The sequence below is a fragment of the Podarcis melisellensis genome, assembly GCF_964234715.1.
Source record: "Podarcis melisellensis genome assembly, chromosome: 11".
Lineage (NCBI taxonomy): Eukaryota > Metazoa > Chordata > Lepidosauria > Squamata > Lacertidae > Podarcis > Podarcis melisellensis.
In genome coordinates this window covers 34479548-34506047 of record NC_138543.1, presented here as the reverse complement: position 1 = coordinate 34506047, position 26500 = coordinate 34479548, and the positions used below count along the sequence as shown (strand labels likewise).

The 26500-nt window shown below is 41.5% G+C and overlaps 1 protein-coding gene across 4 annotated transcripts in view; it reads left to right on the top strand.

Moving 5' to 3' along the window:
- Positions 1–24098, top strand: part of FAM169A (family with sequence similarity 169 member A) — a 36580-nt gene extending 12482 nt beyond the window's left edge. For all 4 annotated transcript variants that reach the window (XM_081929390.1, XM_081929387.1, XM_081929389.1 and 1 more), the window contains exons 3-14: positions 6834–6971; positions 7654–7753; positions 9707–9792; positions 10583–10754; positions 12375–12554; positions 15431–15559; positions 15703–15812; positions 17626–17680; positions 19144–19276; positions 20334–20496; positions 21300–21515; positions 21865–24098. In XM_081929390.1, coding sequence (XP_081785516.1) covers positions 6837–6971; positions 7654–7753; positions 9707–9792; positions 10583–10754; positions 12375–12554; positions 15431–15559; positions 15703–15812; positions 17626–17680; positions 19144–19276; positions 20334–20496; positions 21300–21515; positions 21865–22368 — 1983 coding nt within the window. In that variant the 5' untranslated portion in view covers positions 6834–6836 and the 3' untranslated portion in view covers positions 22369–24098. The remainder of the gene's footprint in view (positions 1–6833; positions 6972–7653; positions 7754–9706; positions 9793–10582; positions 10755–12374; positions 12555–15430; positions 15560–15702; positions 15813–17625; positions 17681–19143; positions 19277–20333; positions 20497–21299; positions 21516–21864) is intronic.
- Positions 24099–26500: the final 2402 nt, after the last annotated feature.

The window sequence follows — 26500 nt, the reverse complement described above, 5'->3', positions numbered from 1 at the left end:
ATTGATTTGTTTTTTTTAAATGGAAAACTAATACAGTGGTACTTCGGGTTACATACACTTCAGGTTACGTACGCTTTAGATTACAGACTCTGCTAAACCAGAAATAGTGCTTCAGGTTAAGTACTTTGCTTCAGAATGAGAACAGAAATCGTGCTCCGGCAGCAGCGGGAGGCCCAATTAGCTAAAGTGGTGCTTCAGGTTAAGAACAGTTTCAGGTTAAGTATGGACCTCCGGAACGAATTAAGTACTTAACCCGAGGTACCACTGTAAATATTATTTGGCTAGATAGATAGATAGTTAGTTATGAGTTTTCAGCAGGGAGTAGGGAATATGTACTGATTTCAAATGAAGCAGTGTGACCACCACAAAACTTTTGCAGGGTTTCATAAGCTTACTTGTACTGTACTGCATATGATCATAGCCTTGCCTGCCAGAGCTAGGGGTCTTTTTATTAAGGGCATCTATCCACCCTCCTTCCTCTAGCTCTCTCAGTGCAATGAGTGGTCAAGTTTAGAACTGCAGCAGCCTTCAGTTATATTGTACTACAAATCCCACACCCATATATGTTTATCATAGAATCCCAGAACTGTTGAGTTGGAAGGGACCCTGAGGATCATCTAGTCCAACCCACTTTTGCTCAGACCACAACTCCGAGATTAAGTCTCATGCTCTGCTGACGGAGCTGTCCCAGGGCAAAGCGTTTATTTACTATGTTTACACCCTGGTTTTCTGGTATGATGGAACTCAAGACGGCATTCATAGGGGCTGCCAGGCTGTCTCTTGCCCTGCTTAGCTTTAGCAAAGTTGCTGCATCATGCAACTTGAGAACCTGCCCTGTTCTGAGACCTTTCAGAGCTTTGGAGAGAGTTGACTATACTGGACAAGTTATTGGCTTAGTTGCTTAGAATGTACACATTCCCAACACTTTCTGGCAGCTGCGTGCTGCAGTGAAAAAGAAGAAGAAGAAGAAGAAGAAGAAGAAGAAGAAGAAGAAGAAGAAGAAGAAGAAGAGTAGTAGTAGTAGTAGTAGTAGTTTGGATTTGATATCCTGCCTTTCACTCCCTTTAAGGAGTCTCAAAGCGGCTAACATTCTCCTTTCCCTTCCTCCCCCGCAACAAACACTCTGTGAGGTGAGTGGGGCTGAGAGACTTCAGAGAAGTGTGCCTAGCCCAAGGTCACCCAGCAGCTGCATGTGGAGGAGCGGAGACGCGAACCCAGTTCCCCAGATTACGGTTCCCCAGATTACACCACACTGGCTCTACACCACACGTGGAAGACGGATAATAGTGCCTGTCTTCCGTTACTGACTGTGCCAATAAGGTACCCCAAAGTTCCTCCAAACACAGCTGGAAAACCACTTTTCTAGGCTGAGCTGTCTTTGAACATGCTGTATTTCTTAGATTTCTTTCATTTTCTCGTGTGATACTGAAATGCAGTGGGAGTAACATAAATGACTAGGCAACTCCCATTTATTTTCAGTGACAGCAGTTTGGTCATTAATGGGCTGCCTGTGAGATACGCTTGTTGAACTGCATTCACAGTTTTTAAAAAAAAGATTTTGTGGCAATTAATATAATTCACTTAAAATTAAAAATTTAAGCTAAGATGAGCTGGAATCTGCAGCCTGTTCGGCAAATTATTTCTTCCTTTTGCAGACTGTTCTGTGATTGCTACTGTCTTGCACAATTGTCACAGAAGAGGAAAGGATACTTGAATCTCCCAACCCGAACAAATGTTATTTAGCGCCTCTCTGCTCTCAGACTTCAGCATTTATTATTACTCATACAGATGTTGCCGCCTTATGGGCTAGCCTTGCGTCCCTCAAAGCTGAATTTTTGCTTGTCACATTCTGCCCTTTCCCCCTCTTGTTCAGCCACAGCCCTGGTTTTTTCCCTAGGTAAATCCCTTTAGCTCATCATTGTATAGCTCATCATTGTATTACAGGATATTCCTGTAATCAGCCATATTGACATTGAAAATGCTGGAGTGAATCAGGGTGCTCATACTTGCTTATTTTGTGCTGCATTGAATTCAGTCTAAGAAGCCACAACAATGGCACATTCTGTTAGTGAGGGACGTGCTGCTTGTAGCGTAGTCACTTTGCACGGCCACGGAGTGTGTGGAAGGTCTGTAGCTATTACAGTGAAAGCAGGCACGACTTCGGGGTCTTAGCACAAAGAACCTTTTAATGCTGTTATGTAAGCGCGCACGGTGGCGTCTCTCTCTCTCTCCTCTTAACGGTGTGATAAAAATGAGAGTGCCTGCTTGTTTCATACAAAAGCGCCGTACTCCTAATTAAATAATGGGTTGTGTTTGGGATTTATTGGAATTATTGTCTCTTCCCTTTTCAAATTTCCGTTCTGCATGAATGGCCGTGACAATTTGTGTTGCTTAAGGCTACATGGCGTTTGTTCAGGCAGCCAGAATATTCACTGACCGATCGGGTAGTTATCTCATGAACAGAGCACAACCCCAAGCGCATGACGAGGATTTGATCTGACAGTTTTACTGTCATGCAATGCAAAGAGGTTTTAAAGCAAGAGGAAGGAGAAGCAGCTATCTGGGTGTTGTAGGAGGAATCTGGGCTGTCCTCAGTTGTCAGAAATGATGCAAGATGCTTTCCAGCTGCTTCTGTCTGGCTCATCTGTCTGTCTGTCTGTCTGTCTATTATCTATCATCTATCTATATCAATCTATCATCTATCTATCTATATCTATCTATCTATCTATCTATCTATCTATCTATCATCTATCTATCTATCATCTATCTATCTATCTATATCTATCTATCATCTATCATCATCCATCCATCCATCCATCCATCTGGCTATCTAGCTATCATCTATCATGGATCATTGTTGGCATTCATCTGTCTCAAGAGACAATGGAAGAATGCACCATTGGGGGTAAAGTCAAATCGTTAAGAAACTTACAGCGCCTGCTGTGGCTGTAGAGGCCAGTACTAAAGAGACTTGTTTTATTGCAGCTGGGGAAGATGAAGGCATCTGGTTTCACTGTTACAGATGCACCATGGCATTTCTTCTCTCCTATCAGAGAGAGTGAGAGAGCGCTAATTTTAATATTCTCCATATTTTAAAGGCTTATTATGTAACTTCAAAAGAAAGCTAAGCAGTGACAGATATGCATCAATATGGACCATACGTCAGCTTTTGAACCCAGACTTAAATTTTTACTTTCATAAGTCCTTGGTGTATTTACAAACAGGCATAAAAGTCACAGATTAAATTTGTTTATTGCAGTGAGTTCACTTTTGTAATGGATAGTGTTCAGGACTGAAAAAACCCTATGCCCTGTTTAAGGTAAAGCAGTACCTACTAAGATCATTGATGATCATGACAATGAAACACCTTTCCTAGAAAGGTGTGTGTGTGTTGTCTGGTCAATCTTGTTTGTCTCACCAAATCCTGGAAGCAAAGTGTATTTGACCTGAGAATTGTGAAAGACTGAAATGAGAGAACTGAACCATTTTTTACATTAGGTATTGGAATGAAATATATGACAGGAATTCATTTGGATTTTCTGGTTCTGTGAAGGAAGCAGAAGCTGAGGAAGAACTATGGCCTTGTGTTCCTGAAATGCAAATGCAAAATTCTGGTTCATTACAAACACACTATTGAAGCGCCACATTTTTCTTCTCCTGGAACGTTTCCGTAATTGAAAATGAAGCCAGAGTGCAGCAGTTAAGCAGTTGCTGCTGCTCATTTTCTGCTTCAGTTCTGCTTTATTCTAAAAATGTCAGGAATGATGATGACCTAGAGGGTTTTGGATGGGGCAGGTGGTTCACATATTTCACTGTTGCGTAAGCCTGATGGAAACTTCCACTGTAACATGCAGGTTCTTCCCCTCTCCCACTTTTTTTATTGGATGTCCTTTGGTTTGGTTGTAGACAGTGCAGAGTGGTTTTCATTTGCTTCCAGTTCTTCAGCTGCACTGTTCTACTCTAGTGAACTTCAGCCTTGAGCGTTTAGGTTTAGAGTACAGTTTTGAAAATACATGACCGAGTTACACTACTAAAACTGAGCAGGTCTTAACACTGCAAGCAGCCAGACTGTTTGGGCACCGTTCCTTTAGCTGCTCTATTCTCTTTGGAAGAAGGGCAGGATGTTACGAATAAAATGTCACGAAGCTGTTAATCTGCCTCCCAGGCTTCATACCATCACTAGTTCCTGGTGCTACGTGATGCAAACGATTTCCTCCTTAATCCTACCTTAATTGTCTTTTTATGGAAATGGGCCTACATAGGATTTGGGTCATCCTTGGCAGCCCTGTCATTTTCCTAAATGCAAATCTGCCATTGTAGTTTCTGCCTTCAGCTGGAGTTGGGAGAAGTAGCTTCTGGTATCCGTCAAAACTTTGTGTGAACCATTTGTCCATAATAAGCGTATATGCACAATATGCACTGTAAGCAAGGGCATATATGCTGCCTAAAAATGTTCTTTGCGTAGCTTACATTATCAATGAAATATCAAAATTACAGCTGTACTAGGTGTAGGCACTGTGTTAACCATAATAACAATTTCCCCTGCTTAAGTGTACCACGTGTGGGAGTGAGCTACCAGGAAAACAGGATATTACAAGTGTTGTCTATGGCGTATCGTATGCAGACTTTTGCTGAGGTTTTATTCCTCCTTGCTTTTGATACAGAAAAATAGGGGTGGTTGGCTTTTGCTGCCCTACTCCCCAAGGGACAGAGTCCCCTAAATCCATGATGGGTCAGAGATGAATAGATGGAGGCAGTGAAAGCAAGGCACATCTTTTATTTTTCTGTTGCAACTGAGTTCCCTCCCCTCCTAGCAAGGAGGCAAGAGAGACCCAGAACCGCGAAGAAACATCCCTTTTAAGGGTTTGCATTTTGGTGTGGAGAAAAAGGACACCCCCTCTACAAAAAGTCAGAAATTACATCTCACATAAGGTGGGGTTACTGTGGCTCAGGCAGGCCAAGGTGTGATATCCCTGAAGATTTAGCAAGTTTTACATAGTTCCAGACAGTTTACACAAAACACCAGCATTTGATAAGACAACCAGAATGCAGGTCAGACATCCCTCAATGCAGAGCATCTGGGCAAACGATGACAATTAATACAAAGGAGGTTCATAGATCTAGGAGGGAAATCCCTTCGGCCTCAGTGTTCTCAGGCAAGGGGGATTAAGGAGGCAGAGGAAATACTTACGTGTCTTTAGGAGAGCCAAGATGGCTTTTGGATTGCTCTCCTGTACTATTTTAGACATGTAGTTTATATACTTACATATGTGTGTTTACCTTGTGCAATTATCAACATTCTATATTTGAGACCTTGGAATTCCTATAACTATTTCATTTTGGGGAGCTGCATAAATTCAGCCAGCTTTGAGAAACGACAAAAGAATTGTTCTGCTGAGCTGTTTCACTTGAGCGGATATAATAACAGTGAACTGCAAATCTTGTCAGTACATGTGTGAGGATAGCGTTTTTATTTCCCCGCCCCAGTATAAAATCATGGAATTGTAGAGTTAGAAGGTACCCTGAGGGTCATCTAATCTAACCCACTGCTAATCAGGAACCTCACAGTGCTTCTCATCAAGGCTTGGAGATTTGAATTTATTTAAAGTAGCTAGGTGTTTCCTTACCACCTCTCTTCCTGCCTTGGGCGGCAGCTCCCTCCCCGCATCATTTATTCTCTTACCACTAGCTTTAGGCACTGCTTTACTTTTGGGTGAAGATAGAGGCAAAGTAGGTGTTGAGCAGTTCCGCCTTATCTCAGTATGCATCCTTTGAATCTCATTTGCCTTGTGGTTGCCTGTCTGCTCTGTTTGGAGAGGTCCTTATTTGAAGGTCTTTGCAGTTTGCTTGGATTTTCACCATCCTGGATTATTCGGAGTCCTCCACAAATTTGAGCGTTTAAAAAGGTAAAGGGTAAAGGGACCCCTGACCATTAGGTCCAGTTGTGGCCGACTCTGGGGTTGCGGCACTCATCTCGCTTTGTTGGCCGAGGGAGCCGGCGTACAGCTTCTGGGTCATGTGGCCAGCATGACTAGCCACTTCTGGCGAACCAGAGCAGCGCACAGAAATGCCGTTTACCTTCCCGCCGAAGTGGTACCTATTTATCTACTTGCACTGTGTGCTTTCGAACTGCTAGGTTGGCAGGAGCAGGGACCGAGCAATGGGAGCTCACCCCGTCACAGGGATTCGAACTGCCGACCTTCTGATCGGCAAGTCCTAGGCTCTGTGGTTTAACCCACAGCGCCACCTGCTTACTTTGACTTAATTATGAGGAAATTGAATAACAACAGTCCCAGTGCAGATCCTTGGGAGACTTCGCTTCTTACTTTTCTCCATTGTGAGGCTGTATTTACTCCTGCTGCCTGGTTGCTGGTTAAACAAAAGGAAGCAATCAGTGCACATCCTCTTATCATATTTGTGTTAATTTCATTAGTTTTAATTGCCATGAGCTCTGGATATAAAAATGTAAACAAATCTTCCCTCTGTTGAGTTTACTAGTAAATACAGTGATTAGTGTTAAATACTAATCACTGCTGGTTAGGGACTTCATAAAATGCTTTTTGAAAGCCTAAGTAGCCTGATTGCAGCCAGCATGTTTGTCCATGGTGGAAGATGAGGCACAAAATATTGAAAGGAAAAATAATGTCACAAATAAATTTTTGCAGTTGATATATATGTGAGTAGGCGTGCTTGTATTTGCTGGACTAGATTGGGATATAATTGAGGTCCTCTCCTAAATTTTGTGGCCTTAGAGTTGAAATCAAATAAAACTTGGATTCTTGTGATTTAGTTGTCTGCCTGCAATAGCAATAAAACATGTCCTCTGTTTCAAGGGGATGGCCTTCCCTGTGGACTTACTGGAAAACTACAGTCATGAAGACCTGGAAAGTTCTGGAGAAGATTATATGTCTGATCTCAGGTGTGGGGATCCAGAAAACCCAGAGTTCCTGTCTCTTGCCAGTAACGTCAAAGTAAGATTTGAGAATCTGTTAACAGGGGACTTTAGCTGTACATTTATAATGGCTTTCAATACTCTGTTACTCAGAGCCTTTTACTCTCCCAGTATTTGTCAGATGGGGTATATATGGCCTGTGTCACAGGCATTGTGTGTTCTGGATCAGCCTTTCCCAGCTTTTGGTCCCCAGATGTTGTTGGACCTCAACTCCCAGCATCCCTGACCACTGGTCCTGCTGGATCTAGGGATGATGGGATTTATAGTCCAACAACACCTTGGGACCGAAGGTTGAGAAAGGCTGTTTTGGAGGCACTGAGGGCCCAGTCTGGTTTTTTTTTTTTTAAAAAAAAGACCAATGTCATAGGAGAATCAAGGAGATGGACATCCCCATCCATCACTCACAACTTCCAACTTTTTGTTTTGCTTTTCTCTTTGTAATTTAATGCCACAGCTAAATCTTTCATTCTTGGATCCTGGCATGTCCTTGGGAAATTGATACGCAGCAAAGCAGAGGGAAAGACCGTGTCTGGTTGGGTTCTTTCTTTAAAAAAACCTTTGACGACTGCAGCAGAACAAATGAGTCTATTGTCTCTTCTGTAGCATATTTTAATGTGTGACTGTGCTAACAGTTTTACAGCAGAAGAAGAACATGAAAAGATGGTAATGTTTTTCTTCTCCTTCCTGCCCCCATTCCCCAGATCCCAATTCGTCTATCCACAATAGGCTTCGTCCCCCTTTATGGCGGAGAGGAAAGGCACAAAGTCCTTGCTTTGTTTGCGCCAGAGGATTCGCTCACAGGTTTCACTTAAATTTTTGTTTCAGTATTGTAATGTTCTGCTCTGAGTCTTTTTATTTTTACTATGCTTACTTATTTCTTGTCCTTGCTCCTGAATCTCTCTGTAATTGTGCATTTCAGAACCATAATAACTTTAGTTGGTACTGAAGCCAGGGTGCGGAGCAGCTGGCTAGGCAAATATGCAGCTTGCTCCAGCTCCAGCTGTGTAATGCTTGGTCTGTAGGAAGACCTGCAACCTGCCCGTCAGTGCAGGTAACCTAAGGAGGTTATCCCAGAGAACACCCCTGGCTGTTGGATGGAATAGTTCTGCTATGCCCCCTTCACTGTTATTTTGGAAGCAGGAGCAGTTTGCCATTACTGAATGGAAGCAAAGAGCCTGAGGTTCAGATGTAACAACAAACCGTGGTTGGATGTTACAAGTATGAGCCTTGATGTCATGCGTTCGCAACCCACAGTTTTCCAAGTTTGGACAGAACAGGAAACTGCCCTTAAGAGCAAGCCAAGAAAAGGAGCTTTGAATCTCTTTTCCTTGCACACCGAAGCAAAGAGGTAGCAATCCGGCTCATCCTCATAACCGGCCATGGTTTGTTGTTGCAGCTTGAAGTAGGGCCTGTGTCCGTCAACGCTACTGTAAAGGCCAGCTAGCTTCTCTTCTCCCCACACTGCCCCTCCTGCCGAACCCTTTTGGCTAAGGCTTACTGAAACGTAATGCATTGAACAAGTGTTCACTGTGAATAAAAATAACCCTTAGAGCGCAAATCCCAATGCTCCTAATGGTGAGGGTTTTTGGAGGAGGTCAAGGATAAGGATTAGGTACATAGGTACCTCTCCACCTGCAGAGAGGACCGCTGCTTGAAGGGGAGCTGGACCAGCTGGTAGAAAGCTACGGCTAGCAGTAGCAAGCAAGAAGACTCACAAAACAACAGGATGGAGATAGAGCTTTGGCATCTTTGGATTCCAATCCCCCAAGAGGTCCAATCCCTCAGTTACAGCAGCCAGGATCTGGCATTGTCAAAAAGAAGACCCAGCCCCCACTTCTGCTCTGGCTGGCATAAGCCTGTCAGATCTGATGCAGAGGTTGGCTCATCACTCCTCCCAAATACATCCTCTATTAAAGTAGCAGTTTGGGACCAGTCTATTTGGAAGATTGACCTACCCCATATATGCAGCCTTGACATCTTTAGTTCGCAGGACGATTACAGATGCGACAGAATACTTGTTCCACACAAGAAATTTATCTTTTTGTGTGACTCCCCCATATACACTTAGGAACTCCCAAAGTTGACATCCGGCAAGTGCCTCTTGCTGGAGTCCCGTAGAAAACATCGGCACACATCCAAAATACATGGGCACGATAATAAAGTGTATGAGCAGAGTCAGTGAAAACAAAATTGTGTAGGAATTGTGGCATCAAGTATTTTATTATTTACAGCAAAAGAAACAAAAGAAACATGGCATTTTGTGTGAGCTCCTCACACATCCTCTCTAGCTGGACAGAGAGCAAAGAATGGAAGTTTGTCAGCTTGATTTCTGCTGGCACACAGTGATAAGAAATGAAATCATCCCATCACGTAACCCTCTGCAATAGCGGCAGTGGAAAATACTGACACCTTCACTACACTCATTCTAGCACTTGCTTAGAATATTTTTGGTTAAGCAAGTCTCTCCAGACATACAAAAGTTACATGTGTTTTATGTTTTGGTTTTTTTAAGCTATGGTTGATTTTAACCAGATTTGAATATTTTAAAATACCTGTTTTAAACTGTTCTTTGGTGACCGTTTTAATTTTTGGAAACTTCTTAGAGATAAATTACAACTAACAGGTGTAGATTAAAAAAACAACAACTGTAGTAGCATTGTTATACCTACTTTTATGCAACTTCACACTTACTCAACATAATTAAGACCATCGCCACCATCGCCCTAGCTTCATATTTCTCTTTTCTCATTCAAGCTGTTGCCCTTTTCCTTGCTGATCAATGGTGGCCTGTTGATGATATTGTGAGAACATCTGATCCTTCCAGAGAAGGACTTTTGCAGGTAAGTAAAGCTTTTGTTCTGTTAAGTGTGTCTGTAATCTGAGGAGCCATCTAATCCAAACAGAGATACTGCGTAATGTATTCAGAGTGTCTAATTCATATTTACTTGGAACAGAATTGGTTTGTGTCCATGCACACAGATGTGCAGGCAGTGCTTTCTATAATTCTGATTATGTTTTTGGGTTGTGGCGCAAGCGTCTTGTATGTGTCGCAGGAAGCTGACTTTTTTTAAAAAGCATGTATACACTACAAATTTAAGATGGCTCTGCTGATAACAGCTTTTTCCTCAGCAAATCGTGGCAGATAATATTTTTGAGTGAGTGGTCAGGCTGCCTCACATAATCAGCAGCCCTCTCCCCGGACCTCCAGGTCCCATAGCCTCATGAAAAAAGTGACAATAGCTGAACCATGAGCACTGTTTTGTTGGAAAGGTAGGATACAAATTTAACAACTGACAAATAAATTAACACTTTAATGTGGGTCTGTCCTATCATCAGGTGTTTATCTTAATTCCTGGCTTTATGGTGTATGTATTATGTTTATATTATCTAAAGTATTACAGTTCTCTCGAGTTAGTTTACAAATGAAGATAAAAACAAACGGAATAACAGTAGTGTGTCATAACCACAAAACCCAAACATATTTTTAGAAAAAAATTAATCTACCCCTCTTTGCTACCTTGAAAGTAGGGATGTGGATTTCAGTAAAATTTAGCCACATGGCCTTTTTGGAACAATATTTTCTTCTTCTTCTTCAATCATAGTCATATTCTTTCTATGTGTTTACTATAGGTGAACTCCATTGGAGAGAGAGTGGTCCTCTATGTGCTAAATAGATTAATTTATCGCAAACAAGAAATGGAGAAAAATGAATGCCCATTCCTCTGTCATGGTAGCCATGATTATGCGAAAATATTATGGAAGAAAGGAGAGGCAATTGGTTTTTATTCTGTTAAGCTTCCAGGTAAGATTTCCCTTTTAAAATAAAATCACAAAATGCCATTTAATGCAAGGCAGAGAGAAACAAAGTCCATAGTTTTACATTGTTTGAGAACCATGCTTGTAGTTCTCTTGCATTTTTACGTTCAGGGTGATAAGTGGTAGTGGCAATGGAGGCCATGCACAAACTGAAAACCATAAAAGCAGCATAAATAGAAAGCAGAATTAAAATGGCATCTATGAAGCTTGGGAAAATAATGATGTCTTTGCTGGACACTGAAAGGACAATAAAGTTCATTTTAAAAACATAACAGTATAAAAAAATACTTATTTTAACATCAAATGCCAATCTAATTCCACAAATAAGCCTACAATGGATGTCTGCGAAACTAATTGCACTTGCTGTATTTGGGGGCCCGAATGGATTATGTTATATAGCCTTGATGTCTGTTGGAAACTTGATACTTGGGCAGATGGGTTTCTAGCCTGCTGCAGCTAACCGCATCTTAGGGGAAAGCAGTAAACAGATGGCAGTCTTTTTGTGTGTTTGTTCCTGTTGATACTTTGACCTTTGTGAACGTAATACACTATTTCAAAGTATATTTGAAGTTTACAGTTGGTCTCAGGGATTTGTAGCCTGTTGTTGTTTTTAAATTGTTCCTCTTGTTGGGTAGGAAAGTGATTGCTATAAAATCATCCAAATAAGTTGGCATGCCCAAGTATGCCCCCTAGCCATCACCTAAGACTAGAAGTAGTGAGGATAAGGTTCTGCAGTAAGTTACTTTGAATACTGTTTGTCCAACCTTGCCACCCCTAATTGCATCCCAGGTTTGCCAGAATCAAGAGTAATGGGGTAAGAACAGAAAGGTAAAAAGTTGATACTTGCCAGTGTTAATGTAGGACTAGCAGCAATCACAGGGATGCGGGTGGCGCTGCGGTCTAAACCATTGGGCCTCTTGGGCTTGCCGATCAGAAGATTGGCAGTTCGAATCCACACATTGGGTTGAGCTCCTGTTGCTCTGTCCTGGCTCCTTCCTACCTAGCAGTTTGAAAGCACACCAGTGCAAGTAGATAAATAGGTACTGTTGTGGCAGGAAAGTAAACGGTGTTTCCCTGTGCTCTGGCTTCCATCATGGTGTCCCGTTGTGCCAGAAGCAGTTTAATTATGTTGGCCACATGACCCAGAAAGCTGTCTGTGGACAAACTCCAGCTCCCTTGGCTTGAAAGCGAGATGAGCGCTGCAACCTCATAGTCGCCTTTGACTGGACTTAACCGTCCAGGGGTCCTTTACCTTTACCTTCTACTAACAGCAATGTTTTAGATACAACTTGAACCCAAAGGGCAAAAGAAAAGTAATGAGCTAGTCAAAGTAGAAGTAATATGCCTGGGCAGCAGTGAAGATTTTTCTTTTTTGCGGGGTGGGGGTTAGAGAAGAAGGTGCAAAAAGAAAATAGAACATTTTTGAGGTGCATAACCAAAAATATACCATAAGTTGCTAAGTTCATAAGCTGTCCAGATAATGATATTGGGTATGTTACAGAAATGCATGCAGGACAGAGAGAAAGGGTTGCTTAGTTGTCTTTGAAGAACACCTTGGACACAGCAACAGAATGAATGCCAATCAGAGCTGCTGTTATGATTGCAGGAAGCATATGTGGTGCCTTTCTGACCCAGAGCTACCAGCTTCCGGTCCTTGATACAATGTTTGTGAGGAAGAAACATCGAGGGAAAGATTTTGGGCTCCTGATGCTGGAAGATTTTGTGGATTCTTTCACAGAAGATGCTCTTGGCCTGCGGTTCCCACTCACCTCTTTCATGCTTGTTGGTAAGCCCTTCCATTCGTCTCATTGCATCAAACCATACTGATATGGATAATGTATTTCTTTAGTTTCTAGGGTTCTGCTTAAAGGTCCATCCAATTATATCCAAACAGAGACAGAAACCTCCTTGATCTCAGGAACCACAGTGCCAAATTGGGCGATAGTATCTTCAGAGGTGTCCAAATCAGCACTGTTTGAAATGGTTCCCACCAGCATCTTGATTCAAAATGGTGCCAGAAGGTTTATGAACATAGGAAGAAGAAGAAGAGGAGTTTGGATTTGATATCCCGCTTTATCACTACCCTAAGGATTCTCAAAGTAGTTAACATTCTCCTTTCCCTTCCTCCCCAACAAACACTCTGTGAGGTGAGTGGGGGAGAGACTTCAGAGAAGTGTGACTAGCCCAAGGTCACCCAGCAGCTGCATGTGGAGGAGCGGAGATGCGAACCTGGTTCCCCAGATTACGAGTCTATCGCTCTTAACCACTACACCACACTGGCTCTCTAGGACAAAACCTGCGCCTCCCATCTTAGGAACAGTCATGCCAAATTGGCTGACTATATTGTCAGAGGCATCCCAATTGGCCCAGTTTGGAACTGTATGTTCCGCCCAAGGGACCTGGGCCCCTTAGAGTTGGTGCCTGTGGTGGGAAGAAAGCAGGAAGTACACAGACAAGGAAGAAGAGAGAAAAGCCCAAGATATAGCAGTTCTCTTAGACAAATGAAATATATTCTGTATCATGATTGGGAAGCCTGTGGCCCTCCAGGTGATGTTGAATTTCCAGCTTTCATCAGCCTAACCAGCATGGCTAGTCCAGCAACAACAGGAAGGCCACAAGTTCTCCATCCTTGTACTGAATGTTCCCTCCCTTCCTTGAACCAGCTACAGCCATCCAACACCCCATTTCCTTCTGCAGTCATCACTGTGGGCTCTACATTTTTGAGTCCCAGTGGCTAGTTTGGGGGATTTGTATGTTTTTGTTTTACTTCACCTGTGGAAATACTGAATGGGAATGTTGGTTTTGGTCCTCATAAAATTTCTCTGCTCATAACTTTCAAGCAGCGTAGGAATCAAGTATAGTAGTACCTCAGGTTAAGAACTTAATTCGTTCCGGAGGTCCGTTCTTAACCTGAAGCACCACTTTAGCTAATGGGGCCCCGATTTCTGCTATCATGAAGCAAAGTTCTTAACCTGAAGCACTATTTCTGGGTTAGCGGAGTGTGTAACATGAAGCATATGTAACCCGAGGTACCACTGTACATCAGAATCGGACACATGCCTCAAAATGGTATCTGCACACAACTTGGGGAGTTGCTAGGAAGATAGGTTTTTACATAAATGTTTCATACCTCAGTTACCAAATTGGATCTTTTGCATTCCTGTTGGCTTTACTTGAATTAGACTTGATGCTGTATCCTTTTGCATACTTCAAAGACCTGATCAGGCAATTAAGATAAGACATGCAGTCTGCCACGAAGAGCTGTTCTGAAAGTTTAGGGTCTGAAATCCCTTGGGTGTGGCAATAGAAGAGAAAGAATTGCAGATACACTTACTTTTCCCCTGGGTCAAGGTCCCAAAAGTTATTTAAACTGGTGGCATTTCATAGCTGCTGAAGCTCCTGTTACTTTAACATTGCTTTCAGTTACCGTATTGGCCTGAATATAAGCCACACCCAAATATAAGCCACACCTTTAAAATGGGGGGGGGGGAAAGAAAAAATACCCAAATATAAGCTGCTCCCTTCCTCCCTGCTCCTGGCTGCATACTGGGGGTACTGCATACGCTTCGTTGCCTTTCCCCTTCCTCGCTCTCTCCCTTCCCAGCCTTGTGGGGAGAGGTCGGGGGGGGGGGGACTACGCATGGGGCAGACGCCGCTTTGCCGCACACTGTAAGGTCACTGTAAGGTCCCCCTGTAAGGGGGAAAGTGAAGCTTATATTCAGGCCAATACAGTATATTCTTAACGTCTGTAACCGGTAACAGATGCTTCAGGTTACAGACTCCGCTAACCCAGAAATAGTACCTTGGGTTAAGAACTTTGCTTCAGGATGAGAACAGAAATTGTGCGGCAGCAGCATGGCGGCAGGGTGAGACCCCATTGGCTAAAGTGGTACCTCAGGTTAAGAACAGTTTCAGGTTAAGAATGGACCTCCAGAACGAATTAAGTTCTTAACCCGAGGTACCACTGTATCGCTTGGGAATTCTAAAAGGCAAACAAGAATCTGCAGTTTTGAAATTGGTGGTTAAAATCAGTAGTTTTGAAAGGTTCCATCTTCCCCTTTGTTTCAAAACGGCATCCAGTTGTATCCAAACATAGATGAAAACTTGCTCCTTGATACCAGGAACTATCATGCAAAATTGGGTTAAAATCAATGTAGTTTTGAAAGGTTCAGTCCACCATCTTGATTCTGCACAGCATCCAGTTTTATCCAATCCTAGTGAGAAACTAACACCTTGAGACCAGGTACTATCATGCAAAGTTTAGTTACGATATGTTAAGAGATATCCAAATGCATAGTGAACAAACAACTTTCCAAAACATTCATTAGTTAAAAGGTGCCTTCTTAGCTGTTCATGAAGGCAAAAAACACAGATGATTTACAGATAAAGGCTGCTAAATCCTTATTGGAAAACTAATTGTGCTTTTTTACACGAGACAGATGGTGTGGTGTTGCAAATAGTAATAAATAAATATTTTTTTTTTTTAAAAAAAATTCAAAATATTCTTATTTAGGGCAATTGTCCTGTCTGTGACTGAGCTGAATCTCTGTAACACTTCCTTGGAGAAGTCTTTAAAATAAGTTTGTCATCATGTTGAGGAGGAAAAGTATTTTGTAAAGAATTATGCAAGTATTGAACCCATTTTGTTAATATCTTTCCCAGCTTGCCAGAAGTACTTCGAACGGTATCCAGGGGATCATGACCTTCTGTGGGAAATTGAAGGCACTGGCAACTTTCACCAGCGGAAAACTGTAGCTAGCATTTTGCAAAGAGAAAGTTTCAAATGCATAGGTATGATGGCATTGTGTAAGCATGGCTGGGGGAGCGGAGGGGATGAGGTGCTGAAAAATACACGGTTGCTGATGTGGACCTTGAAGAGAGGCTGTTTTAAATTGCTGTTTGCATATTCTTTTTCTGAATTTTTCCAAGAACAGAAGGATCACAGAAAGAAAACAGTGGTTCCCAGGCTGATGAAAGTTTTCTGCAGACTGCCATGAACACCACAAGTGAGCAGGCATCTGAGCCCAGGGAAACACAGTTAAGTGTAGGTACACAAGCTGTTTTCTCTGTTTTAGTTTGGAACTTGTGTGTCCCCTTTATTTTTAACTTCTGAGCAGTTTTATTGAAGTGGGAAGAAACATCAGGGAACACTAAAAAGCAAGTTTGCTTCGGGTTGGGTGCTCTGCCCCTCCTCCCAAATTTATTTCAACTACATTTGGTGAAATTCTTCTTCTATAATTAAAAAGTAATGTTTGGAAAGGATATGTGAAGTGCTTCCGCTGTTCTTAGAGGTAACAGGTGCTGCATGTGTAAGCGTGTGACAGGCTTTTTACATTTTTGCCCCCTCATAAAACATTGTCGTGCATGTGATGTTGTTCAGCAACATGTGTATGTTTAAAGCCTTTTACCTACCCAGTCAGTTAAAGGATTACATTGTTCTGTTTTTAATGGTTCTATGTTTGGTTGTGTATAACAAAACACAGAACCATTAAAAACAGAAAAAAGTAATCCTTAAACTGACTGGCTAGGTAAAATACTTTAAACTTGCACATAGACATACAGTCGTACCTCGGAAGTCAGATGGAATCCTTTCTGGAAGTCCGTTTGATTTCCAGAATGTTTGGAAACCAAGGTGCGGCTTCCGATTGCCTGCAGGAAGCTCCTGCAGCCAATCGGAAGCTGCGGAAGCCGTGCTGGACGTTCGACTTCCAAAGAACACTCACTTCCGGGTTTGTGGCATTTGGGAGTCAAAATGTATGAGTGCCAAGGCGTTCAGTTTCCAAGGTACGACTGTACATACATACATACATACATAACTTGATTTGTCTATTGTCTTCTCATAGTTCAAACCATGCTCAAGGCAGCTTACAACATGGAAAAAATACATAATTTCAAACATTACAAGAGTAGTCATAAACTAAAACATCAGAAAGTACACAACCAAATTAAACAATTTCCATGTACATCATAATAAGATCGAAAACAAAGATACAAAAAATAAACATCAATAATAGCAACAACTTCCCCTAAACAATTCCCCAGTCTTAGAGTCTGCAGAGGGCTGTTGCCCCAAGGTGCAATCTAACCTATCCAGATGGCACATACTTAGTCAAAACCACCTAAAGGTGCTGCTAGACAAGCAACACTTCACAAAGAACAAGGGATTATGGTCTAAAATAGACCTAGAGAAAGGGAAAAAATGGAGGGATGGGAACGTATGAGAAAGAATGGGATTATATAAATTACACATACTTCAGCTTAATTACGTTATAAGATATAGGGACTGGGGGGGGTGAGGGAGCAGCAGTTTCTAAAGGATCAGGAAAAGAAATACGGGGCGAGGGATGTGGAAGTGGAACAATGAACAGAAATGAGATTAGGGTAGAGACTGAGAAAAAGGGGGCTTGTGGGTGCCATGAAGTTTGCCATAAAGTGTCTCTGGCAGAACCCAGAGTTCAAGCAGTCCTGGCACACACAGACTCTTCAGGGACCTTTGGCTGTTGCCACAGAGCAGCCACCTGGGCAGAGGTGAACTGGGTGCAGGCTTTGCCTTAGGTAGATGGTGGAGGGGAAACTTTGACTCCCTTTCATAAGCTTGCCTGTGAAAAAAAGGAAGCAGCTGGCACAGCTTGCGCTTTTCATGGTGGTACACATGAAAACGGTAAGAGAATACCTCTCGTGTATCCTAAGTATTTCACGCAGACAACAAAGGGAATTAAATTAACTTTTGTCAAAATCCAGATGGTGTGTATAATTGAATAATAATACGAATGCAAGAAAATGTGCCAATAATGTCATAAGGATCTTCAGTAGTGTGTCATTTATTTATTTTTAAGTTTGTTGTTTCTCTCTTCCAGGCTGATGCTCATAAAAACAAAGATGGCTTAGAAGTCTTTGAAGGGACATCTGAAGGTAAAAGAAGTCTAGCTTGCATGATTTCTGTTAGAACTTTCTTGCAGTCCACAATATGCTCCATCACCACCTAAGCTTTGTGTTCTTCACTTTTAACTAATGCCTCTGCATTGCAGTGATGCAATACCAAAGAGAGATTTCTTTTTTAAGAAGTCAAAAACCATGCATGGAAAAAATTGGCACATTTTAACTTACTTTAATGGAGCCCTGGGTGGTGGGGGAGGAGGGAAATTAAGTAAAGCGCTTAGTAACTTGTGTATTCCTAAGTTTTTTTTAATCGTATAAAGCACAAAATGCAAATGAGTTGAGTACATGCCAAATAAGAACCAAGATTCAGAATACTTAATTAAATTGCTCAGTAGGAAATAGAGTAGTTTATGATCCAGAAAATAAAAATATATAAACTGATTCCAAAACATTTCTACTTAATCTGGAATATCTGTTATGAGTGCACATCTTGATTGTTTTTCAGGTTCCAAAAAAGTTGTTACATATTGTTCCAATTATAACACAAATCCTTAGTTTCCTAATACACTCCCAATCGTCTCTGACCTTCACTAAATGAATGAGTTTAGCCAGGTCGAGGATTTGCCAAATAGGCTCCAATCAGCCCTCTGCTTTAGGCCATTTACTTGATTCCACTTGCTGTGCCTTGAACTCACTGCTGTCAAAACAGTACGTAAAAGTGCAGGTTTATTTCAAAGATAAAATGACCTGGGAATAACTCCCATAGAACTCAATGGAGTTTGCGTCTGAGTGCATGGTACATGCATAGGAGTGCAGTATGGAACTTGCACAGTCACGGGAAAAAGAAAGTTCACTCTCTTTGAATTTTGTGGCTTTACATACAAAGACATAATAACAATCTTCTGTTCCTTAGCAGGTCTTCAAACTGGGTAAATACAACCTCAGGTGAACAACAGCACATAACATATTACACCGTCTCAGAAGTAAAGCCAAAATAGAGAAACTATAAGTACACCCTTACTGCTTCCATAGGAATTAAGGGGCTAAGCAGCAGATAGGTGCTGCTGATCAAATGCCCTCCTTAATTGATCATCAGCAAGTCTGCCCTTATACACAGAGTAAATGTATTCTTAATTTGAAGAATACTCAGATGGCAGTGTTACTGGTCTTTTGCATTTGCTTTGGAGAATGGGCAGTTCTTTATGGTGCTTCCCTCTGAACCTGCAAAGGCATATGTAAAATCTTTGTTCCTGTGGATGTCACTGAAGGAGGAGCCACTGCCTGCACCAAAAAGTAAAAAGCATAAGAAAATATGCTTCAAATTCCTAGGAAAAAGGACTTGATTTTTTAGATGGCTACACAAAACTGTAAAATACTTGATTTCTAGCACCACCAGAACAAGGTTAGCGCAGGCTGGGTTTCTAGGCATGTTCAAGCTTTGTGACATTATTTACCTGTATTCACATCTGAGTGTGTGGGTTTTTTCTTCCCCTCAGAACTTAATGCTGCTCAGCTTTCTACACGATCACGAGGCAATAATCTCAAACGTCCAAAGTTGGGGAAAAGGTTCCAAGAGCCTGAAATGGTTGAAGATGAAGATATAAGTGTTTTTCAAACACCAGAAAGCAGGTATACTTATGTGTGTGTATGTGTTGTATAAAAAACGTAGGGTCTCTGTTGTATTGAATTGTACAAAGGAATAGATAATATACTTGGGTAGTTGTAGATGGATTGAAATCTTGGTATGTGATTGTTGTTGTTGTTGTTATTATTATTATTATTATTATTATTATTATTATTATTATTATTACTACTACTACTCATACTATTTATTTATTCAGTTGATTACGGTATTTCCCTTTACCCAGGAGAGTTTCAACAATTTAAAATACAGTATTAAAAACAGTTTAAAACAAAGGAAATTTGTTACAAGGAAAGGCTTGTTAATGTTTATTTTTTATTCCTCATCATCAACCTATCAGAACTAAAAGAGACTCAGCATGCCAAATAACGTTTTTAACCCTGATTTTTCACCCATCTGACAATGTAATCCTATATATGACTGCTTGAAATTAAGTCTCATTGTGTTCAATAGGAATGGAGCCTTTACCCAATTTAGTGTGTATAGGGTTGTAGCCTCACTGAGCAAGGTCTGCTTGCTGGTAGGAGTTAGGATTGTGTTGAGGTGTTTTCCAGTGGAGAAGAGAAGTAGAAAAGAGCTCATTTAGCAAGGTGGGAAACTCCACTGTGGAAGCCGTTATTTCACTTGCAGAAAGCTCCACATGCTTGGCCTACCACCATTGGTGTTATGCCCCAAAAACAGGTGTTTCGGGGGCAGCATAGGAGAGAGGCAGCCTTGGATCTGCTGGATCCATTCCCCTTTCATTCTCTGAAGAAGCCACGGGATCAGGCTCTTTCATCCATGGCTGGCGTTGGCATCAATAATTTCTGCTCATAGGAACAAATGCAGTAAATTGATTTCTATAAAGCGTCATTTGAAATGAAATACTTCCTTGATTTTTAAAAATGTTTCGTTCGATGAAGTTACTGGTTGGGTTTGTCTGTATGTCACACTGTTTTATTATCCGCTGCCTAATTTCATCTGTGTCCCTCACACTAAAAGTGTGCATTTCAATATTACATATACCTTGAGTATTTCACATTCAATGTTCTTGTTGCTGCACAGACCAGAACCTGATGCACGTGTATCTGAAAGTTCGGAAGAGGTGATGGAGATGGAAGAAAATGTGGTTGAAAGTGAGCAGGAGGTGTTAGTTGAAAACCAGAAACAACCAGCCCAAGAAGCGCCACAGATGTGTCCTGCATCTGAGAAGCAAGAGGATAAAGAGGTGTGATTTGAATATATTAAGAACAATTTGTCTGTTTGAGGTACTAACAAGCCTTTTTCTGCCAAGTATGACAGAGGAGGAAGCCATGGGCTTCTGCCTGCTATTGCCTTCTCTGCTTGGACAGAAGACTTTGTATGCACTGAGATAAGCATCTAGAAAAATCTAGGGTACATATGACCCCCTCATGGTGTCAAGTTTATATATTAATCTAAACTATGGAAAGGATGTGCAAGGTAGCTGTACTTGGAAGGGGCGCGGGTGGTGTTGTGGGTTAAACCACAGAGACTAGGACTTGCCGATCAGAAGGTCAGCGGTTCGAATCCCCACGACGGGGGGAGCTCCCGTTGTTCAGTCCCTGCTCCTGCCAACCTAGCAGTTTGAAAGCACGTCAAAGTGCAAGTAGATAAACAGGTACCGCTCCGGCAGGAAGGTAAACAGCGTTTCCGTGTGCTGCTCTGTTTCGCCAGAAGCGGCTTAGTCATGCTAGCCACATGACCCGGAAGCTGTACGCCGGCTCCCTTGGCCAATAAAGCGAGATGAGCGCCGCAACCTCACAGTCGGCTACGACTGGACCTAATGGTCAAGGGTCCCTTTACCTTTACCTAGCTTTACTTGTAACAAGTGGGAAAGGAGTTGACTGAATAATGTGTGCATCCAACCAGGAAGCAATATTTTTTTCTTTTGTTGTTTTCTATGCTTTTTATAATTTGAGACTCTTGTCACTGATGTATTGAATTCTGTTGTTAACGTTACATGATAAAAGTGGCTTTGCACCATTTTAATGTGTACATGCCATTTTATAGGAAATGGAAGTGGAGCCACTCAATGGAGAGCTCGTGGAAGATGCTATCAAGGTCTCAATAGTGGCTGAAGGACAAACAGGAAGTGAAGCGGTGGATGGAGAGTCAAAGCTGCAGTTGGAAAATCCAGAGGAAACAACCCTAACCTTACTTGTCCCATTAATCCTTGATTCGTCAGTAAAATCCACTGAAGACAGTGATGACAACGTTTCTGATAAGGTGAGGGGAAATACATAAGCGATGCTTAAGAGTTTCTTCTCTGCCATGTTGGTACAATCATTGGCAATATTATAAAAAATAATAATAATAATTAAATCCAGCCCATTGGAATGTAGCATGCCGTACAAGGGAAGCTTTTAATGTTTAACAGACTACTTGTATTTTAATACTTTGTTGGAAGGTGCCCAGAGTGGCTGGGGAAACCCAGCCAGATGGGCGGGGTATAAATAATAAATTATTATTATTATTACAAAGTTAAGAATCTCATCTGTGGCCCTCAGAATATTGTCAAAAAGTTTCCTCGACTTTGACTTAAAATGGCTAACAAGAGTTTGTTTTTCTCCATTAGGTTGACAGTGTGGCAGATGCAGAACTTCCACCCGAAGAGGAACAACAAGCAACGCAAAGGAAAAGGACCCTTGTTCCAAATGCAGATCCTGTCGCTGCAGCCGAGAAGGAAGAACCCTCCAACAACGGCCTTTCGAACTCTGTAGCAACCACTGAGGCTCTGGAAGATACCATTTCTGAGAATGTGTCTCCTAACACAACTTCCTCTGTGGAGGAACAGAGTGAAGAAGGAGGCTCTGACACTCCAGAGGCCCCCGTTGTTCTAGGCCAGGGCGCTTTAATGATGGTTGAACTGGAGGATATCTCTTACTCGCATCACCCAGAAGGGCCAAAGAACCAACTGGATGAACAGTCTGAAGAGTCAGCTGAGCCTGCCTCTGAGAAAGCCGCAGACAGCAGTTCAGAGGATGTGGAAATCGAAGTGCCCGTAGTGGATAGGCGGACCTTAAGAAGGAAGGCCAAAGGATACAAAGGACCACCCAAGAAAAAAGGAAAGCTCATTTGAAAAGGGAAGAGGAGCATTGTTTCCACCCAGCTGGATCACTTTCCGTATTTTTCTTAACAAAAAACAAAACAAAAACAAAATATGAAACTACATGAAACACCAGAACACACGTGTATTCAAACACTGAAATCACTCTGCATTTCCCGGTTCAGTTATTCGTTTTGTGTGTTTAACCACTATATGAGGAGAACAAATTTGGAGGTAAACGGTTAGTCTTTTTAAAAAATAGTAGGACCTATTTTAGCCCAGTTTGTTTAGCCACAAAGAAAGCTTTCCATCAGGCCACGGTAGAGTTGTGGAGAGGCCAAACAAATTACACGACAAATTGTAAATTACCAAGCCTTCTGATGTGGCTTTTGATTTGTAAGCCATTATTTACAACAGCTGTTCCCCTAGAAGTAAGTAAGTGCCACCTATTTGTCCTGTATGTTCTTCTTATGTGTACTTCTCCGGTTCTAGCTTAGAGAACATGCTGTGAATCTGCCCCTTATGGTGTGGAAGTAGACACACCCTGGTAACTTCAGAGTTAACTTTCATAGGCTTATGGGGAACAGAAGCTATGACTAGTTATTTTTCAAGCCGGGAGCATTATTTTGTAGCGAATTAAAATCCTGTTTTAACACAATGCAAAATATATGACATTATTTCTGCTTAGTTGTGAGCGTTGTTCCCTGTTGCATCTTTGGCTCTTCATGGATGCTGTATCCACTTCCATTAAGTCAAGCGTCAGCCACTCCCAACTATGGATCAGATAATCCTGAATTCTGTTTTATATTGGGAGTCTTCTTGTTATTTCACATTGTGAATAAAGCAGATTGTTTTAACTAACGAAGCTTCTAAAATAACAGATGGAAACTGAAGAGTAATTAAGAGTTAACGGTAAGATAAGAACCTCAGATTTGTACGGTTACACCTTTTTATAAGTAGCGGCAATTGGTAAGGTTCGTAAAAAAACGTTACGTTTTAAATTTGAAGCAATTTCTTTTTTAGTGTTTATTAATAAAAAGGTTCACTTGAATAGCGTGGAAAGATTTTGATTTCAATGTGCTGAGGATTGGTCTGTTTTGGCTTTCTGATTGTACAGAATTTCTGGCTATTTTCTAATAGCTCAGTTGACTGGTAGGGCTTTATTATTTTTTTAAAAACTTCTTTTTCTTGTCTTGACAAAAGTGCTGGGTTTTGGTTTTTTAAAAAAAGCATGTCATGAGAAGGTTTGGGACATGCACAGAGCTGCCAAGTTGAGTGGGTTTTTCAGGGGGTTCTTTTTTCTACCAATGTACATTCTGTGTTGTGGATTAGAAGTGTATGTGCAGAAATATTAGTTGTTGTTTATAACAATATATTCAAGTGAACCTTCAGCATTTTTAATGTTTGATTAAATACTTTCTTACAAAGCACATTAAAAACCGTTTAAGGCTTGTCTCTTGTAGTACTAAGAGCTTTTTTCCTAAAATACAACACCTTGACAATTTAAGAATTGTCTGCAGCTTTTGCCACGTCACTAGGACTGGAGTTTTTGAGGGCGATGATGGGGTGGGTTTAGAACCTTGTGTACAGAGTTTTAACAAATATAGGCTATGAATGTTAGGTGTGTTGGGCTAAGCGTTATTAAAGTAAACATTTTGTGGGACTTTACATTTCTTGCTCTGTAAATCAAAGCTGCGTTTTGTGAGGTGACTCAAGTCTGGATCCCTGTCATGGCTTCTGGATTACAGTGATAACAGTTTTAAGTGTGCTTTTAAATCGGTGTGTGTTCTCCCCCAAATCATACATTGGTCCTTCTGCATTTAAAGCTATGGAACTTTGCTAGTGAAGTCAAATTTTTGTCTTCGTTCTGCAACTTCAACTGGTTTGTGGTGGCATCTTATTGCAAATGTATATTTCTTCAGTTAGAGCTCAGCTTCTCCACACTACTTGGGTGTGTTTTAAGGTACCATAATATTCATGGAAGTGGGTCCAGGAGCTGGTGCTTTGTGCATAAACCGGAGTAGCAAGTTTTTTTCTTTTTATGCAAACATAGGAAAGGCTTGCCCATCTGCCATAGCCTATCAGGACTCATTGTTAAAACCGTGTCTATGGAAGACAATCTTACTCGGCTACGAGTGATCGCCAAAGAAGAAAGAAGAAGAAGAGCCTATCATATGTTAATTAGCCGTGAGTGATTCTTGTTTGCATGCATTTGACCAAGATAAGAATATCTCAAACCATGCTTTGTTGATAAACTAAACACATAAGTCAGCCTTTGTGAACCCATTGCCCTCCATATGTTTTGGATGACAGCACCATTGGTCCCAGCTGGCTGTGGCAAATGGGAGTTGCCTTCCAAAACATCTGGAAGACACCAGGATCTCAGAAGTTGTGAAGACCCTCTATGGATAATGGGTACCTTGCAGTTACAGCTTCTCCTTCTTGCAGAGTCACATCTGGATGGTCTCAGTCTAGTAAGCACCACAACTAGATATTTGTTCCTTTTCACCAGCTTGTATTTTTAAAAAATGTACCTATTGCTACAGAGTACATCAAATTACTAGAACTATGCTGAAAGGATCAGTTAAGAACAGGTCTGTAAAGTTGAAAGAAGGCTGTGTGACTGAAAATTTATGCAACATTGAAGAACAAGTGCTTGAAGTTTATTTACTTGTTCAGCACTGAAGTTTTGTAGACAACCATAGAAGACTTATGACTCTTTGAAAGGAAGAAAAGGATCAATTCTTCACTGAAGGTCAGAGCAAATGTGACTACAAAACATGTGGACCATTGCATACAATTCAAACACAGTATTAATCACTTTTTAAGTTGTAGGAGCTGGCCAAAAGAATGTTAGTGTGTGGACTCAACTTTGTTTTTAGCTGTGCAGTTCTGCTGGATCTCAGTACTACATGTTTGAATGTCTTACTGTTTCTCCTAATGTCTGAAATGTGCTTTACATCCCATGCTCACTTCATTTTCAGAAGGTTTTATTTCATGCAGAACTGCTTTGCTTCTGAATCTGTTGCATGAAATAATGTAGGACCTCATCTTGTGTTAGGAATAAAATGTTTTGCCCTTTTAGCTCAACATAAGTTTTTTTGCTGTTTCTTTGTTTCTCAGTGCTGCTATCTCGGTACGCAAACAAAAGCAGTACAGTGGTACCTCTGGTTACAAACACTTCGGGTTACATATTCCGCTAACCCAGTAGTAGTACCTCGGGTTAAGAACTTTACCTCAGGATGAGAACAGAAATCACGTGGCGGCACCAGTGAGAGGCCTCATTAGCTAAAGTGGTACCTCAGGTTAAGAGCGGACCTCCAGAACGAATTAAGTTCGTAACCACAGGTACCACTGTACATAGTTCAGGTTCCAGCTCCTTGTTTTCAGTACTGTTGCAGATTTGTCTTCAGTTTAAGGGAATTGTCACAAACATGGCATTAATTGTTGTTCTGTCAATCTCTTCATGTGATGCTGTTGTACAGTATTTGGTGTCTTTCAGTTTGACCCTTCTTAGTATATATTGTGTTTCAGCAGTAATTAAAATTGTTTTGTAATTTTCTCATTGGTTTCAGTGGCTTGAGGTCTTCTCTCCTAAACGTTAATGTGCTTTTTATTCTCACCTATGTATGTAATGTATACCCGCAAAATAGCTTATACAGTGGTAGTCTCAGAAAGCCAGGGTTTCCCAAACTTGGGTCTCCAGCTGTTTTTGGTCTACAATTCCCATCATCCCTGACTGCTGGTCCTGCTAGCTAGGGATGGTGGGAGTTGTAGCCCAAATGCAACTGGAAATCCAAGTTTGGTAAACCCTGCAGTAAGCTAACAGGATGCCCTTCAGATTGGACACCCATCAGCCATAGCCAGCATGACTGACAGCTGCTGGGTACCATATTGAGTGCTCATCCAGGAGGCAGTAGCGGCTGCCCGTTGCAAGTTGTAGACTGGCACTGTTTGTGTTAGTCTACATCATGGCATCTACATCATGTTAAACACTGGATCAAATAACCTGTGCTGAATGGAAACAGTTCTAATGAATCCCAAGTAGGGCTGCATATGATTTCTGTCAATACCTTGTGATAAGTTCATTGATATGAGAAAAAGGACATCTAAACAAACCACTTGTATAAACCGATGTGCTAGGGTAGAAATTGTACTCCAGTTA